Source organism: Marmota monax, unplaced genomic scaffold, assembly GCF_021218885.2.
Source record: "Marmota monax isolate L192 unplaced genomic scaffold, Marmota_monax_Labrador192_F-V1.1 WCK01_AAM20220418_F8-fsc00002, whole genome shotgun sequence".
NCBI classification, from domain to species: domain Eukaryota; kingdom Metazoa; phylum Chordata; class Mammalia; order Rodentia; family Sciuridae; genus Marmota; species Marmota monax.
This window is the reverse complement of record NW_026693571.1, coordinates 181472-200312: the sequence shown is the minus strand read 5'-3', so window position 1 is coordinate 200312 and position 18841 is coordinate 181472. Positions and strand designations below refer to the sequence as shown.

The 18841-nt window shown below is 37.8% G+C and overlaps 1 protein-coding gene across 2 annotated transcripts; it reads right to left on the bottom strand.

Annotated features, from left to right (window-relative positions):
• Positions 1-206: 206 nt before the first annotated feature.
• On the bottom strand, positions 207-7543 carry LOC131424715 (endogenous retrovirus group K member 13-1 Env polyprotein-like). Of its 2 annotated transcripts, none has more exons than XM_058583946.1 (2): positions 7403-7543; positions 207-1677 (listed from the first exon to the last, which is right to left on the bottom strand). In XM_058583946.1, exon 2 carries the CDS (start codon positions 1626-1628, stop codon positions 522-524), a length of 1107 nt encoding a protein of 368 aa, XP_058439929.1. In that variant the 5' UTR covers positions 1629-1677; positions 7403-7543; the 3' UTR covers positions 207-521. The 2 variants fall into 2 exon arrangements, 1 of the variants encoding a protein (XP_058439929.1); XR_009228179.1 differs by lacking the exon at positions 207-1677 and adding an exon at positions 2335-2533.
• Between the last annotated feature and the right edge of the window lie 11298 nt (positions 7544-18841).

Here is an 18841-nt window from a genome sequence, read left to right as displayed (position 1 = left end):
TAAACTTTTCCTCCTCCATGTTATTTTGGGTCATTGTGAACATCTAGAGCATTCGGGTCCCTGGGTAAGGGTTGCAAAATAACCAGAACACAGGGGATGCAGAGCCAAGGCAGCAAACGCAACTGCATGCTGAGGTTTATTTGCAAGTTCCTTTTATAAACTTCTTCTAACAAAGCAAGCATTCTTCAATATCACATTGCCCACATTGTCCAAATATCATGCCTCAGCGGATACAAGAGCTAAATTCAGACTGTTCCTTTTTGTTTGATAAGTGCCCTCCTAAAGTTCTTTGTAGACATTATCTAGTCCCCTGAGGATGCATTCGTTTCTTTAGAATGTACTGTTCCCAGGATAAGTATGCAGGAAGCTTCTTCCTCTTGGCCAAACCATGCAGAACTTGTGACTTACGATAAGGGGAAGAGAACGTTTCCTCCTCCTAACTGAGGTTTGCCTCAGCTGACCTAAATCATAGCCACAGCTCTTGCAAAATGTCAGGCCTGAGGGAGCTAAACTCTGTACACTTAAACCCCAACAATTCCTTCTTTTTTCTTTTGTTTTTCTAAAACAGCTTTCCACAAAGTTAATATAGAGTTTTGAGATGGTCTTATGCACATGCAATATATAATTATAAACAGGATAATAACTAAGCATAACACTATTCCCACTCCTCCAGCTGTATGGGTAAGACTTTGAGCAATTCCTTTGGGATCTAATCCCTCTAACTGTTTTAAAAACAATTCAGCTATTTGTGCAGCAGCATCATGTTGAAACCCTTTTCCCAAAATTTCAAATATATCCTTTTGTAAAGAATCAATCATTAATTGAGCTGTATCATTACCATGGAGATAATTTTGTATGATACTCCATTCACGTAAGCTTTGATTATATTGTATATTAGTTACACAGAAAGAAGTTGAATTCCATTCACATTTTAATCTAATTTCTTGTTCTAAGGTGAGTATCTTTTTTCCTAACCAATTAACTGTCTGTTTTAAAATATCTATTTGAGTTTGAAGTTTAGAATCAATTTGAGTCTGGGATAGCCATAACTCATGCGAATCTTTATGCCATTCCTCAACAAAATGTTTTGTTTGTAAAGAAGTATGTAAAGCTATCCCTGAAACTGTAGCAACTGTAGTCACTGCAATAAGACTTAGAATTACAGCAACAACAACTCCCACAAACCGTTTAGTATGTTTTAACAATTGTCTAAATAATTCCGAAACCAAAGTATTTACAGGATCTTGGGACCATGGTCTTTGTAAATTTACAGGAAGCCAAATGTGAGAGCGCTGTTGTAACAGCACAATGGAATAACCAGAAGGAATAGAAACAGATGTATTAATACAGGTATACAATTTATAATTAAAGCATAAAATTCCCTCATCAAAAGTAACATTTCCAATTAAGAACAGGTATGGCATGGGCACACATGTGGTTATATTATATTCTTTAAATATAGTAAAATTATAAGAAGCAGCAGATTGACTAGTCCCAGAGAAAGAGCCATTAGACAAAGTTACAGGTTTAGTTGCAGCAGCAATTTTCCATAAATGTGTTTGTAAATGATGAGGGTACTGCACTGAAGCCAAGCGTGGATCAGCAATTCCGCCATCACCCCAGGACATCAATTTGTCGTTCTGAATGGTTTCATTCCATCTCTCTTTCGGCGGGATTCTGTATGTAGAAGATAAATCACAAGCAGTAATATTCCATTCTGAACAATTTTTTAAGAACATCCGGTAAGGACCCCACATGATAATATTCTGAAATATCTTCCCAAATTTGCCTAAACATTCCTGGATATGAAAGGGGAGTATCTCAAGTCCTGATAAGTAAAATCAGGGCACTCGGGGAACATAGGGTATTTTTGTTCAGTTATATTATCCCAGGTCATATTGACGGACCATGCAGACAACAGTTGTAAACGTGTTCGAGAACTGTTACTCCAATTTCCAACTAGTGTCCAATGTTGCCAATCTAATTGCAAGCAAGGAGGAATGCCCAAGCATATAGGTTTACTGTTATTATTCTTATAAGTAAAATTAAATGGTGTTCCATCATTAATATTCATATATGTTAAATTGTTCCAAGGGGGAGATAAAAGAGCAGAAGTATATAAGGTAATATCCATGTCACCCCAAGTAACAGGTTCCAGCAAAGGTGGATTGGGAATATAGGCCCAATAGTGAGTATTATTATTTTGTACCTCAGAAGCGGAAGACACTGTCAATAATGCACACATAGCCAGAAATAAATTTTCTGGGGTGCAACTCTTCCCTGTTCGTTGCAGCACCTTCTGCCCTTCCCCACTCAGCTTTTTAATTTGTCCCCACGTAGGTAAGGGAGAAAAATTAGGACGTCGACGACGTCGGGCCCCAAGATGAAGACGCGCCATTGCTGCCACTGGAACATCAAGTTCAGGATCTTGTTTCCTCGACTGGCGTAGTGGATAGGGTGCCCCCCTTGGTGCCGTTCTGATTGTGACGGGTCTGGATCCACCGCCCTGGGAGCCACTGCCAGTGTCCATTTTCTGTTGAAACATAAGCATAGCTCTTTCCTCTATAAAGTAAAATCCCTGGCTGCCATTCAGCATCTGCCACAATTTTTATCCAAATTGGTTCATGAACTGTTTCTAAGGTTTTTTGCTCAAAATGTTGTTCTGCTCTTGTCAATATTTCTCTTTGTGGAAGATTAAGAAAATTTAAAATAAATAAGGCTTGATGTAACAATGCTTTAGGTTGATTTTGTAAATGTTTAAACAAGTGCATATTTAAATCTGTCATTTTCCTCCTTTTTAATTTTTTAATTTGTGTTTTAAGCATAGCATGTACACGTTCTACTAAAGCTTGTCCTTGTGGATTATATTCTATTCCAGTTAGATGAACAATATCATATAATTTGCAAAAATCTTTAAAATTTTTACTAGTATAAGCCGGACCATTATCAGTTTTAATCATAGCAGGAATTCCCATAATAGCAAATGTTTCCACTAAGTGTTGAATAACATGACGGGTGGTTTCTCCAATTTGAGCGGTAGCCCACAAAAATTTAGAGTATGTGTCAATAGTAACATGAACACAAGAATAACGTCAAAACAAGGGAACATGTGTAACATCCATTTGCCATAATTCATTAGGTTGAATCCCTCTAGGATTTACTCCAGAAGGTACAATCCTAAGATGTAAAGGTCGACAAACTGGGCAATTTTTAATAATTTGTTTTGCTTGTTTATATGGAATCTTATATTTAATGTGTAAATGTCCGGCATTAGAATGAAACAGATTATGTTCTTCTTGAGGAGTTTTGAACATCACTAATTTGTCTACCTGAGCATTACCATATGTCAAAAATCCTGGTAATTTAGAGTGTGATCTAATATGATCTATAAATATGCGAGCATTACGAGCTTGTAAAAGTCTTTGTAAAGTAAGAAAAAGATTTTGTAGAGTAGGTTTATTAGAATAGGCTACTGCAGTAAATATATTTTTAACTACTCCCATCGTGTATGCAGAGTCAGTAAGAATGTTAATGTCTTGATTATCAAAATCATTTAAAACTTGAATGACTGCAGATAATTCATTTGTTGAACAGATTGATAGTTTGTTATTTGAACCCAATATTGATTCTCTGTCCAATAAGCACTTTTAGTTTTTGATCCATCAGTAAACACAGTAACAACATTGTCTAAAGGATATTCACTAAAAATATTATTGATTACAAATTGTTGACGTTTTAACATGTCCCATAATTTGCCCTTGGGGAAATGATAGGAAATACCTCCGGTATATTCAGCCAACGCTATTTGTAGTATTTCAGTCATTTGTACCAAGTAAGTCCATTGGTCTTTAGGTAATGGGGTAATTATGTGAGAAATGTCATTGCCCATCAAAGTTATACTTCTCTGTCTTCCTTGTTCAATTAATAATGCGATCTGGTCAGCATATGGCATAATATTTTTGGAGAATCTATGTTTTGTATAAATCCATTCTAAAGGAAGCTCATGCTGTCCCAGAACTGCAGTAGGATATTGAAATGTATTTAAGATATAAAGAGAAATAGGGGCTTGTAGATCTATTCTCTGAAGGAATGCATTTTTAATGAGTTGTTCTACAAAGGTCAATTCATCAGAGGCTTCTTTAGTAATTATTCAAGAACTATTAAGTGCAGAATCTCCTTGCAACAATGAAAACAGATGACTTAATTGATAAGTAGGTATCCCCAAAGAAGGTCATAACCAATTAATATCCCCTAATAATTTTTGAAAATCATTAAGTGTTTTTAAATTATCTCTCCTAATTGATAATTTTTGAGGAATTATCTTTTGTCTAGTAACTGTATATCCCAAGTAATTGATGACATCCTCCTTCTGTATCTTTTCAGGGGCAATTATTAGCCCATAAGGTTGAAAATAAATTGGCAATTTTTGTAATAAGTCATCAAGTTCCCGTTTATCAGGTCCTGAAAAGAGAATATCATCCATATAATGAGAAATATATAACTGAGGCCAATTTTTACGGATAGGTTTTAATGCTGCATCAACATAAATTTGACACATTGTAGGGGAATTCATCATTCCTTGGGGTAACACTTTCCATTGATACCTAAGATGAGGTCCTTTATGATTAATTTGCGGTAAATAAAAAGCAAAATGCTTATGATCAACAGGATGAACAGGAATAGTAAAGAAACAATCCTGTAAATCAATAACTACAATATGCCAATCTTTTGGTAACATAGCGGGAGAGGGGATTCCAGGTTGTAAAGCCCCCATGGGGTACATGGAATTATTCACTTCCCTTAAATCAGTTAATAATCTCCATTTACCAGACTTCTTTTTTATGACAATATAGGTGAGTTCCATGGGGATGTAGAAAATTCTATATGACCTTGTTGCAATTGTTCCTTGACCAACAGGTGAGCAGTATCTAACTTTTCTTTTGTTAAGGGCCATTGTTCAATCCATAAAGGGTCCTCGGATTTCCACATAATTCTCAGTGGCTCCATCTAGAATTGGTTAAAATTGAATATAAGCTCCCCATTGTTCTAAAATATCCCTTCCGATTATATTAAGAGGAACTTCTAGAATGTAGGGTTTTAATACAGCTATTTGTCCATCCTCTGATTGAATAGTTATATGGTTTAAAGCTTGGCCAATACTTTGGACGGGAGCCGAGCTAACTCCCTTAATGTGAAAGGGTATAATTTGATACTGAAAATTAGACGGCCAATCTTGAGTTTTTATTATAGTAATATCAGATCCTGTATCAATTAAAGCACTAATCATTTTAGTCCCTAGCTTTACTTTTATCAGGGGTTGCATTTTAGTAATTTGCATGGCCCAAAAAACACTTTGTGTGTCAGTACTGCCAAATCCGCCCTGCCTCTGATTAGAGGAATCCCCTATAGGGAGATAAGGTAATAAGAGAAGTTGGGCAATTCTTTCTCCTTTGGAAAAATGAACATCAGCAAGAGAATACATTAAAATCTGAATTTCTCCTTCATAGTCTGCATCAATAATGCCTAAATGGACAGTAATACCTTTAGCATTAAGGCTGGAGCGTCCTGTGAACAAAGCAAAAGTCCCTGGAGGTAGTGGCCCAAATATTCCTGTAGGTATTCTTTTAGGCATAGCACCACCCTGGAGATCAAAATCACTTAAGGCTGGGATGTCCACGGCGGCACTATGTTGGGTTGCGGGTTGTAGGGAAAAGATTGTGGGTTGCCCCCGTTTATTTGTCCAGGGCCTGGGGTCCGGCCCAATGGACCATTTCCCTGTACTGCAAGAGTGGCTGCATTTTTCGTTCTACATTCTCGAGCCCAATGTTTACCCTTTTTGCATTTAGGACATATTCCGGGCCCCCTAGTTTCCTTATCATTCTTTCGCTTACAATTTTTCCTCAGATATCCAGTCTGGCCACACCCAAAACACTTAATGTTAGCCAAATTTCGATTAGTATTCTGCAAAGCATGCCATGTAGAGGCCATGGTTTCAGCAAATAATTGCATCTTTCTCGATTCTGATGTTATATCTTTGCACACCTTTAAGTATGTATGAATATCTCCTGTATCTTTAATCGGTAAAATGGCTCATTTACAATCTTCATTAGCATTTTCATAAGCCAGCAAACGTAGTAATTGTTGCCTGGCAGCCTCTCCTACCACAGTTTGTTTAATTGTCAATTTTAATCTAGACAAAAATTCTACATAAGGTTCATTAGGTTTTTGTGAAACTTTTGTCCATGAGCCATAATGTTCTCCAGTAGGTCTAATTTTGTCCCAAGCTTCTAAAGCTATTTCCTTCAATTGCTCATGAATCTCAGGAGGAGTATTAATTTGATGTTGAATGTCATCATACATACCAGTGCCAGATAACATAGGGTATCCTATGGCACGAATAACAGGGTTTTGACTGTTACCATTTTCTCTAGCCTTAGTGGCATATCCTTCTAAAAACCACATGTGCCATTGAAGATATTCAGGTTCCTGTAAAAGAGCACGGCCCACAATCTTCCAATCCTCAGGAGCAAAATTATTGTAATGAGTAGTAAAAGCATTAAGCAATGTTTTTACATAATGAGATTGAGGTCCATACATTGTCACTGCCTTTTTTAATCTGCTAATATGATCAATATCAATCCCCTCATACCGAGGTGGCTGTGCCATTCTATTAGCTGGATCAGGCCTGATTATAGGAAAAGCAAAGAAAGGAGTTTCGTCCTCATCGTCAGAAGGTTCTGAGTCCATTTCCTGGACAGCCTTTAAAGAAGCTGCCAAAAAAGGATTGGTGGCTGGAGGGGCAGAGGGCCTGGTTCCCGATAAAGGCCTAGGGTCCATTTTAGCTTCTAATTTATTAAGACGTCCCCAAACCTCCTCCATAACAAGTTTGAATTGCTCCAAAATGGAGCGATCATCTATCATCATTTTTACTTTCGTTTTCTTTTCCGTAGCAGTACCAATTAAATCAGCAGAATTTTGTGAAGAATTATGAGTCAATTGTTGCGTATCTTTTACTACCTCTTCTTTTTCACTAACATCCAGAGGGAGATCTAAAATAGAGGGAGCTAGCTCCTTTTGTAAGTTGCCAATCAACCTTTCTTCCTCCATAGCTTTAAACATTGTATATAAAATAGACCAGATAGACCAAAACTGAATTGGAATTTTTTCACCTTGCCTCATGGCCTTTTCAACATTGTGACAGACCCATTTCCAATTATCCACATCCATAGATCCTTCCTCTGGGAACCAGGGATTCCATTCCCTGAACACCTTAAGACACATCTCTATATCAGAATGAGAAATATTAATACCATAGACAGCAAGTGAATGCCTAAGAATATGTAAAAAAAGGAGAAGATGAAGATTATCCCATCACCCTGTAATATAAAGAAAAATAACTTACCCTTCCTGTCAATCCAGCAGGGTCCCTGTTCGGGCGCCAATTGTGAACATCTAGAGCATTCGGGTCCCTGGGTAAGGGTCGCGAAATAACCAGGACACAGGGGATGCAGAGCCAAGGCAGCAATCGCAACTGCATGCTGAGGTTTATTTGCAAGTTCCTTTTATAAACTTCTTCTAACAAAGCAAGCAATTCTTCAATATCACATTGCCCACATTGTCCAAATATCATGCCTCAGTGGATACACAGAGCTAAATTCAGACTGTTCCTTTTTGTTTGATAAGTACCATCCTAAAGTTCTTTGTAGACATTATCTAGTCCCCTGAGGATGAATTTGTTTCTTTAGAATGTACTGTTATCAGGATAAGTATACAGAAAGCTTCTTCCTCTTGGCCAAACCATGCAGAACTTGTGACTTACGATAAGGGGAAGAGAACATTTCCTCCTCCTAACTGAGGTTTGCCTCAGCTGACCTAAATCATAGCCACAGCTCTTGCAAAATGTCAGGCCTTAGGGAGCTAAGCTCTGCACACTTAAACCCCAACAGGTCATAGTGACCAAAAAACAACCAACACAGTAGTTAAGGGTAAAAATGTCATGGGCCTTGGATGCCAGTGCAAAGAATTTACATTTGATTCTGCTAAGAATCTCCTAGAAAAGAATAACATTCAGAACAGACATGACCCAGTAGTGTAGTCTAGGTTTGCAAGAAGCAGACACAAAAAGGGGATTAAATATGTAAGTGTTTTATTAGGGGAAGTGCTTTACTGAGATAAAATGGAGCTGAACAAGATGAGATCTGATTTTTAGTGAAGGAGAGAGAAGGAGAAAATCAGGTGGTCCCAGGTGGACATAAAGTCTGAGGAAGACTCTGCAAAGCCCTGAGGCATCTTAGAACTGTCCAGGTGCTTTTTTGTCCTCCAGAAATGGTCCTGCATTGGTATCCTACCTCTATGAGACACTGGCTAGGAGTGGCCCCTGGGACACATGGCCTCTTGTAAATGCAGGAGGCTTTCAGATCTAGAAAATCACAGCCCTCAGTCTACTGTGCTCCCAGTTTGCTGGTCTGCAAGGTGCATCCTCATGTTGCTTGCCTGGCTGGCATTGTAGATGTGCACTTGGGCTGTTACAAGGTTAGCTGGAAAGGTGAGCAAGAGACATAATGATGAGCACAGAACTTTCCACCAGGGGTGCATGGGAAGCCCCAGATGGAACTTAGTGGAGGCCAGACAGAGGTGTGCACGTGCCAGGAGTTGGGCACTGCCTGGCTCCATTCCTGCTACCCAGTCTCCAGACACACAGCAAATCCCCTGTTTTCTTAAAGGAAATCAGGCATGTATTTTGGTTTCTGGCTTTTGTGCCATTTTTATAGCCTGGGCTTGATTTAGGTGTTATATGCCCCAACACTTGAAAGAACCTTTATTATTGTACTAATTTGTGAAGAATTTGTTGTTGCTATTTTTTTCTCCTTTCTTCTCTTCAGGGTCAGGCTGGAGCCAGGTCATTGTTATTAATTTTAGATCTGAAACTATATCAGGCATGGGCTGGTGTCCCCATACTTTTACTTCTTAAAACAGGAAGAAAGATCCCAGCTGAAGAGTGTGGGGAAGACAAGAAGCTGCTGAGGGCAGTGTTGCAGTAGAAATTACTAAACATACCTAGAAAGTACCACCATATTCAGAGAGAGTTTTTGTGTGGTTAAATAAAACACTTTTCCTGTCCTCCAACATCTGGTACACATAAGGGCCAGGTCTCCACCCACCATGGGTTGGAGAGTGGGAGGTGAGACTTGTATACATGGGTTCAAATCCAAGCTCTGTCACTTTCTAGTTATGTGCCTTTGGGAAAGAAACAAAGTCACTGCCTCAGTTTTTCCATCTGTAAAATGGGTGATATGATCTATTATGGCTAGTATGCTTTTAATCAAGGTAGTGAATTTTAATCACTGGAGTGCATGATGTAGACATTGCTTTCATATGTGTTAGCTGTTAGAACAGGTTGAGCCTTCCCAATCTGAAAATCCAAAATTGGAAAAGCTCCTTAACCCAACATGTTTTGGGTGCCAACACAATGCCCCAAATGGAAAAAAATTCTATTTCATACACAAAATTATTAAATAAATGATATAAAATTGTCTTCAGTCTATATATTTAAGGAACATATGTAACAAACAAATTTTATGATTAGACTTAAGTCCCATCCTCAGAATATCTTATTATGTCCATGCTAATATTAAAAAAGATCTGAAATAAAAAATGCTGCTGTTCCCAGGCATTTTGGATATAGGATACTGTACCTGTATTTACTCTGGATTTCCTGGCTGGTAGTGCTTAAATTTAGAACACATCAAGGAAGGTCTTAGGGATAAAATTTTTAAAATCCCACAATAAAGCAGTTATCAACTAAATAAACTTACTATTTTGCTTTCTAGTAGGTGTTACTAAGAAATAGTAAGACATTTAATGATACTTGCTAATGTTGACCAAACAATTTCTATGTGGCTGGTACTGAGCTAAATTCTGCATGTATGAACCAGAATAAGCAGCATGCAAAAGCAGGAGATCTGGATCAGGTCACCTGGTTCACAATTCTAGCTCTGCCACTCAGAAGCTACTTCCCAGTTCTTGTTCTTCTTTAACAATCTGGAAGTCAGAATCTCACTGCAGTAGGGTAAATTCCATCTCCCTGCAGCATGTCAAACCCCTGACTCTCAGTATGTCAGAAGGTGGGGCTTTTTTGGAAGTGGGGCCGCTGCAGATGTAATTAGTTAAGATGAGGTCACACTGGAGCAGGGTAAGCCCTTAATCCAATCTGACTGGTATCCCCATAAGAAGCTAGTGTGGGGCCGGGGACGTGGCTCAAGCGGTTGCACGCTCGCCTGGCATGCATGCGGCCCAGGTTTGATCCTCAGCACCACATACAAACAAAGATGTTGTGTCCGCCGAAAAACTAAAAAATAAATATTAGAAGCTAGTGTGAAGGTCCAATGGAAGATCAACCTGTGATAACAGGGACAGAGATTGGAGTGATGTAGCCACAAGTCATGGGGTACTGATGGTCAGTGGCTACCACCAAAAGCCAGGGAGTGACAAGGACCTATTCTGCCCAGAGTTCCAGAAGAACCATGTCCCAGCTGAGAATTTTATTTTAGTCTATATCCTCCAGAATGTGAGGGGAGCTTTATGCTATGGGCAATCAGTTTATGGTATGTTATGATGTCAACCCCTTACTTAACAGGGACCACTGAAGCCACCTGAAGTCCTGTAAGCCAGGAGATGTGAGCCTTCTGTTTCTGCTGCCCAGCCTCTCCGAGATGGTTCATCCTGTTTAGGTTCAGGTTTGTGCCTTGTCATGGGGGTGAAGTTTCCCTTTTTCTGCAGGTCATGGTTATATCTGGAAAACCATTTTGAAGTGCTGCACTCCCAAAGCCCTCTGAAGGAGGTGAGCTTCTGGAAACAAAACTAGCCCTTATATGAGTTTAGATAGAGACTATCACTGTGGTTTAAACACTGTCCATCAAACACTTTAGAATGAAAAGACTAACTATTTCCAGCACTCATGGTCAGGAGGAAATCTAAGACCTGGGTGTATGCCCCTGTGTGTTGCTTCTTCTTCTCTCTTATTTTTTTCTTTTTAAAAAATTTATTCTAATTTGTTATATATGACAGAAGAATGCATTTCAATTCATATTACACATATATACCACAATTTTTTATATCTCTGGTTGTACACAAAGTAGAGTCACACTATTTGTATATTCACACATATACTTAGAGTAATGATGTCAATCTCATTTCACTGCATTTTCTACTCCCTGCCCCATCCCTTATCTTCCCTCCCCTTTGTTCTATCTAGAGTTCATCTATTCCTCCCATGCTCCCCCATCCACATTATAAGTCAGCAACCTTATATCAGAGAAAAAATTTGGCATTTTTTTTTAGAATTGGCTTACTTCACTAATTTTTTAATTCCATCTATTTACCTGCAAATGTCATGGTTTTATTCACTTTTAATGCTGAGTAATAGTTCATTGTTTATATATACTGCAGTTTCTTTATCCATTCATCTATTGAAGGGCATCTGGGTTGGTTCCACAGTTTAGCTATTGTGATTTGAGCTGAGCTGATATGAACATTGATGTGTCTGTGTTACTATAGTATGCTGATCTTCAACAGCCCCATGGGCAGATAGGGCAAAAATTCCCACAGATGAGAAATTACATCAGAGCACAACAATCAAGTTTGTCCCAATATAAACCAGTAGGGGTACTGGAATGTAGGTCCCACCACCCTGGGTTGGAGTGTAAATCTACTGGGTGGTAAAGAGCTTGGGCAGGCACAAACCTGTGGCTTCACCAGATTGAGGTTCTGATGGAGTTGGTGTCTGTTGCAAACTTCTATTTCAACATACTAATTTTAAAAACAGGAAAGCATAAATTCTAATCACTGAATTATTCCCTTTATTAAGAATATTACAGTACAGAAACTGGATGTCTTTTTCAAATTAAAAAAATGTAATGACACCATTATACACAATTATAGCATAATATTAGAAACAACAATAAGGCAAACATGGCATTCAGATTTCTCACAGAACACATTTTCCTCCAGATTAAAATTTTTTGTTCAGAGGTATTATTTGTATATCTTTATGGGGTATAGCACAACAATTTAATATATGTATACAAGTTTTATTATGCAACATTAACTTTACTTCCAGGAGGTCACTATAGTGTAATCATCTCTTAGGTTTTTTGTGATTAATTACTGCATAGAATTCATACTGTGACAGAGTCAGAGAGACTGTCTCTGTATGCCCTTAAAGAATAGGGACATTCTAGAATTTCAAATATGCATTGATGCAAGACATATGAGGCTCATCACTTGTGGAATTTTTGGGAAACAGTTTTATTTAAGCTGCAGCAATTCAGAGGGGCTATTGCCAAAAAAGTCTCTGGACCCTAGGTCTAGAAAATTTCTGAGATTTATACTCAGTGTGTGGTTACACAACAGAGTGGTTAACATAATAGTTGTTTTTTGTTGCATGTTCTTAGGTTAGACAGAGATTTCACAAGTTTTTACTAAGAAAACAGAAACAGTAAGTTTTGCACATTACCAAGCTTGATTGCAGATCTGTTTTTTTTTTTTTTTCAGTTGTACATGGGCACAATACCTTTATTTTATTATTTATTTTATGTGGTGCTGAGAATCAAACCCTGTGTCTCACACTTGCTAGGCAAATGTTCTACTATTGAATCATAATCCCAATCCTGCAGACCTAACTTTTAAAAGAAAGAGAAACCTGACCTTTACAACAAAGAGAAACTCAAACCACAATGAGTATTCTAGAAATCCTGCTGACTTTTTTTTTTTTTTTAAATATCTTCTTGGCTAGAATAGAGGCTTATATGTTACAATTGGTAGGAGTCCTTTTGGAACTACATCATTTAGAGTCTTTGGGGGACTAATTATTACTCCTTTTGATTCTCATTATTTATTCCTTTAAATCAAAGGCCATCATTATCTTCTTGGATTAAAGCTTTATATAATGTCATATCTTAGTTTCTCTCTCTCTCTCTCTCTCTCTCTCTCTCTCTCTCTCTCTCATAGTTTCTTCTAGAGTAGACCTAGTTTTAATGTAAAGGGAAGACGAACATGAAAGCAATAAACAAGTTAATAGCATAATCCCTAATATATCAATTCAGCTTTTAAATCCACCAAGAATAGAAAACTGCCGCAATCTGGCTGGGCACAAATAACCGGGAGGTGGAGCCACTTGTAGATTCAAGCAGGAACGAACTTTATTTTTGAACTCATGTGAACACCACCCACGTGACCCTCCAGGAACTCCACCTGAGTGCAACCTGGAACTCAACCAACCCACGAGAACTCTCTAGGAACTCCGCAAGAGCTCAACCGGAACTCAACGGGAACTCCACGAGAACTCAAAAATAGCGGGCACCCAAGACAGCAGGAATTGCCCCTTCTGGCAAAATGCCAGGCACCACCTTGACCTGGCTGTGGCTCTCAACATCTCCCCCCTTTTGTTTAATTAAACAACAAGTATGTGGCTTAGGGACCATGCCTGTCTTAGGTTGTCTAATACTACATATGGTCCTTACCCATCATCAGATGAGCTGACCCCAAGGCGTCAGCCTCCTGTCTTAGGTTGGTACCATTGCAATTGGATCTTACCCATCATTGACTATTGGCCCAGCATTTAGCCACACTGTGGATAGTGGTTTTTACACAAACACCATGACCAACCTGCTACAAGCAGAAACAGGAGGATACAAAATGCCATAACACCAAACCAATTGACGACCCCTTTTGGAAAACTTGTACACCAATGACATCATCAGCAATTCACTGGTACAATTCACTGTACCAACAGATAGTTCACAATGCATACAAGTGATACATAGTCCAGGCAAGTTCTGCAAGCTGTTCAAAGCAGAGGAATCCATTAATATGTCCATTTCCTCCCAAAGTAAATCGACTCCTTGATTGAGTATCACTTGTTGAATTACATTATTCATTGATGAATCAGTTTATACAGTTTGTTGTGATAGCTATCGCAGAAGCTTTAGTTTGGTTTTATCTTTGTCTTCACTGGCACTGGGATGAAGATAGGAATTCTGGTAGTGATGGCTAAAAAAAATAGTATGTAACATTCCAGCAGGCACTAAAAAAAAACATTTTTCTAAACAATTTAGTATCCTGAATAGAATTAAATATAATGAAAAGGAAAGGTGAAAGTAAACAAACAGATCTGTTAACACATTTTAAAACAATCCTCAACGGTTGTTTAACCCAATTTAGATTAAACCATTTAAATCACATGAATAATAAAAAATATTTGGATCCATTTTTTCATGAGTGCTCCTCATATATGATATATGGACATACACACATACAGACATACAACACAAAACACAAGCGTGCACACATAACACAATACATACAACACATAATAGTAAAGGCCTTGTAGCTTTTTACAGGTGAAATCCCCATTGCAATGCTCAAAAACTCCACAGTCAAAAAATAAAACTGATCAGAAAAACATTAACTTAGGTCTGTATGAGCTCAAAGAACAAAATAAAACTTCATGATGTGGGAAAGGGCAATAATAAAATACATATTGAAAAAAGCATCCTGGTTACCACTTGGGTTTGACTCTTCTTTTGATATCCCATCCTTCTTCCTGTAACTTGCATGTGGGTCTGAATGTATTCCCACAAGCAAGCCCCAAGGTTTCTTACATTTGAAATAGGCATTAATGGTGTTCATTATTCATTAGCCTCCAGGTGTGGGAAAACCACTGTCGCAGATGTAAAGATAGCCAAACTGGAGTTCTGGATATCAGCTGTTATGAATTTGAGCCAAATAGTCTTCCTTTTGATTTGTAGAAATTGCTTTAGTTAGTCTCTCTGGAATCCAAATTGGCTGCTGTTCTCCCTGTGGAAACACACAAACAGACCCCCGACTCCAGACAATCACTGGGTTGGGTCAGGACCTTTCCATTGTCCTGTTAGAATATCCTTCCAAAGTACCTTGGGCTTATGTACATTTTTTGGACACATGTGCCTTTCCAAAGCATTAAGCCCTGATGAATCCAAATTTTAAAAGTTTAGCGTAAAAAGGGTTATTTTAAGTTTATCTTTGGGGGATATATATACCCCTTCCCAATTCCCTCTTTTTGCTTTACTAAGTATATTTTAATAGTTTGATGAGCTCTTTCAACTATGCCTTGTCCCTGTGGATTGTATGGGATTCCTGTTATATGAGCAATGCCAAATGATGAGCAAAATTGTTTAAAAGAGGTAGAAGAATAGCCAGGGCCATTATCTGTTTTTAACTGTTTTGGAATGCCCACAGTGGCAAAATTTTGTAAGCAATGAGCTATAATATCTCCAGTTTTTTCTCCAGCATGAAGGGAGCCCATCAAAAATCCAGAAGAAGTATCAACTGTAACATGCAAATATTTTAATTTTCCAAATTCTGGAAAGTGTGTGATGTCCATCTGCCAAATATGGTTAGATATCAGTCCTCTAGGATTGACTCCAAGATTAACTTGTGGTAAAAAGGTCACACAATTTTGACATTGTTCATTATTTGTCTAGCTTGTTCCTTAGTTACTTTAAAATGCTTTTTAAAAGTATTTGCATTGACATGGAAGGATTCATGAAAATTTGTATCTTCTTGTAGCATAGAAAAAAATATGTATGTCATGTGTAGTTTTATCTGCTAAATCATTGCCCAAACTAAGGGCTCCAGGCAATCCTGTATGTGCCCTGGTATGTCCTATAAAGAATGGATCTTTCCTGTCCCAGATTAGACTTTGTATAGTGGAAAGCAAAGAGAAAACAGTAGAGGAAGGGGAGAAATACCAGCATCTTCAAGGGATACTATAGCATTAACTATATACTGACTATTGGAAAATAAATTAAATACAGAATCTTTAAACATCACAAAAGCTTGTAATACTGCATTAAGCTCTACCTTTTGAGCTGATTGTTTGGGTACTAAAAATGTAAAAGTTTGATCAGGGGTAACTACTGCTGCTGTACCATTATTTGACCCATCAGTGAATATATTTGGAGCATTCATGATAGGTGATTTTCTTGTCATTTTTGGAAAAACTACAGGATGCGAAGACCAAAAAGACAACAAAGGATTAGATGGTAAGTGGTTATCAAATGAAACATTAGATTTGCACATGATTATTGCCCAAGTATTTAACTCATTAGTAACTCATCAATTTGATCCATTGTATATGGAGTAATAATTCTATTGGGAGAAATTCCAAACACTCCCTTTGCTGCTTTTATTCCTTTGAGTATTAATTGTCCTACAGCCTCAGGAAACCTAGTAAGAATACTGTTAGGAGAATAATATAAATGCATCCATAATAATTGACCTTCTTGCCAAAATACTCCTGTAGGAATATTTTTTGTTGGTAGTATAATAAATAATAAAGGCAAACATATCAATTCTATCCAAATGCATATTTTCCATATATGTTTCAATGATTTTTAATGTCTTTCTTGCTTCAGGTGTTAACCTTCAGGGTGAATTTGGATCTGATGGAACTTTTAGTATATCAAATAAAAGTCCCAACTCTCCTGTTGGTATGCCTAGATAAGGCCTTATCCAATTTATGTCTCCTAATAACTTTTGAAAGTCGTTAAGTGATTTGAGTTGATCTACTCGTATTTGAATTTTTGGTGGATGGACCATGTTTGAGGATAATAGAACTCCTAAATAATTAATTGGAAAATTTAATTGTACTTTATCTATTGCTATCTGTAGATTATAACATTTTAATAAATTTGTATGTGTGGCATAACATTTTAGCAATGTGTTTTTATCTTTTTGTGCCAATAATACATCATCCATATAGTGAAATATTTGTAGTTCAGGATTTTGATTTCTAAGTGGCTGGATTGCTTTGTTAACATAAATTTGACACATATTTGGGCTGTTAGCCATCCCTTGAGGGAGTACTTTCCATTCATATCTCTGATCATGACCTTCATGATTCAGTGCAGGGATAGTTAATGCAAAACGTGGACTATCCTCAGGATGAATTGGAATTGAAAAAAAAAAAAACAATCTTTAATGTCTATAACTAAAACATACCAAGTTTTTGGCAAAGCAGACAATTGAGGAATCCCTGATTGAACAGTTCCCATAATAACCATCTCATTATTAATAGCTCTTAAATCTTGCAATAATCTCCATTTACCAGATTTCTTTTTGATGACAAAAATGGGAGTATTATAGGGAGATACAGAAGGTTGTATATGTCCCTTTGCTAGTTTTTGTTTGACCAGGTCATGGGCTGCTTGTATCTTTTCTTTAGTCAGGGGCCACTGAGGAACCCATACTGGTCTTTCTGATTTCCAAGTAATTTTTTTTTGTCTCAGTGACCCCTCCTGAAAACCCAATCCATGTCTATCTTTTTCTTGATCTATTTGTGTTGGTGTTGCTATACTTTGTCCTTTTTCTCCTAATCCATTTCTTTTCCTAAATCCTTGTCTAGCCATAATAGTGGGCACATTTGAATTGATGTTATTTGTTAATGTTAATCCTAATTGATCTAGGACATCTCGTTCCCATAAATTTATATGAAGATGATCCAATACATATGGCTGTATAGTTCCTTCATCCTTCAGGATCCTTCCAATCTAATACCATTGCACTTCTATGGGGATTAGTTGCCACTCCTAGGCCTCGAAGTGTTTGAGTGGTTTGTTGTAACAGCCAATGTTTTGGCCATTCTTGACAAGAGATAATGATAAGGTCTGCACCTGTATCCAGTAGCCCATTAAATTCATGTCCTTGAATATTTAGTTTTAGCATGGGGCGAGAATCTAAATTTAAAGAAAGCATAGCCCAATCTACACCTGTAGAGCCTAATCCCCTGTAACCTTTTTCTATAGTATGACTGGAAAATTTATCATGCAGGCTGGGTATTATTAATAACTGTGCTATTCTATCTCCTTGTGAAATTACTGATATACCCCTTGGAGAACTGGCTATAATTTTTATTTCACCTTCATAATCAGGATCAATTACCCCAGGACTTATCATAAGTCCTTTTAGATTAGAAGAACTGTGTCCTAATAATAAGCCTACTGTTCCTTGGGGAAGAGATCCTTTTACCCCTTTGGACATGATTTGAACTCCCATCTCTGGAGTTAGTACTGCTATGGCGGAGGTGCAGATGTCCAACCCTGTGCTCCCTCTGGTTTGTCTAATGAGGGATCTAATGGATATTGTGTCCTGGGCACTACCCTGATTGTGTTGCTGGGTTCCTCCAATTCCCCGTATATTTGTGGTCATGGTCCCTGGAGCATTGGGCCCCCCTGTCCATTTTTTGGCAATGGAGCCAAATGCCTCTCTCCCTGATATCATGGGTAAACACCTGGTACTTGTCCATTTTTTGATAATGGAGTACCCTCTCTTTTGGTTTGAAAATGGCATTCATTAGCCCAATGTCTCCCTCTATGGCATCATGGGCAAATACCTGGTATTCTACCCCTTTGATACCTAGTTTTGTTAAACCCTCCTCCTATGACGCAACTCCTTTTAAAATGTCCTTTTTGTTCACAATTGTAACATGTTTTTGGCCTGGCACCTAAAGCCTGTTTTACTGCAGCTGCCAAGACTTGCCCTTGTTCATTAATGTCTCTGCATAATTTAATATATGTGTTTAAATCTCCATGTTTCCATGGTCTAATGGCCTCCCTGCACCATCTATTTGCTTGTTCATAGGATATTTGTTTTATTAATGGCATCACTTTATCTACATCCCCAAAGATTCTGGTAGCTGTTTGTATAAGCCTATCTACAAATTCAGCGTAAGGTTCATTAGCTCCTTGTATTACCTTAGATAATTGACCTTGTAAATCTCCATGCCCCTGTAAAGTTTTCCATG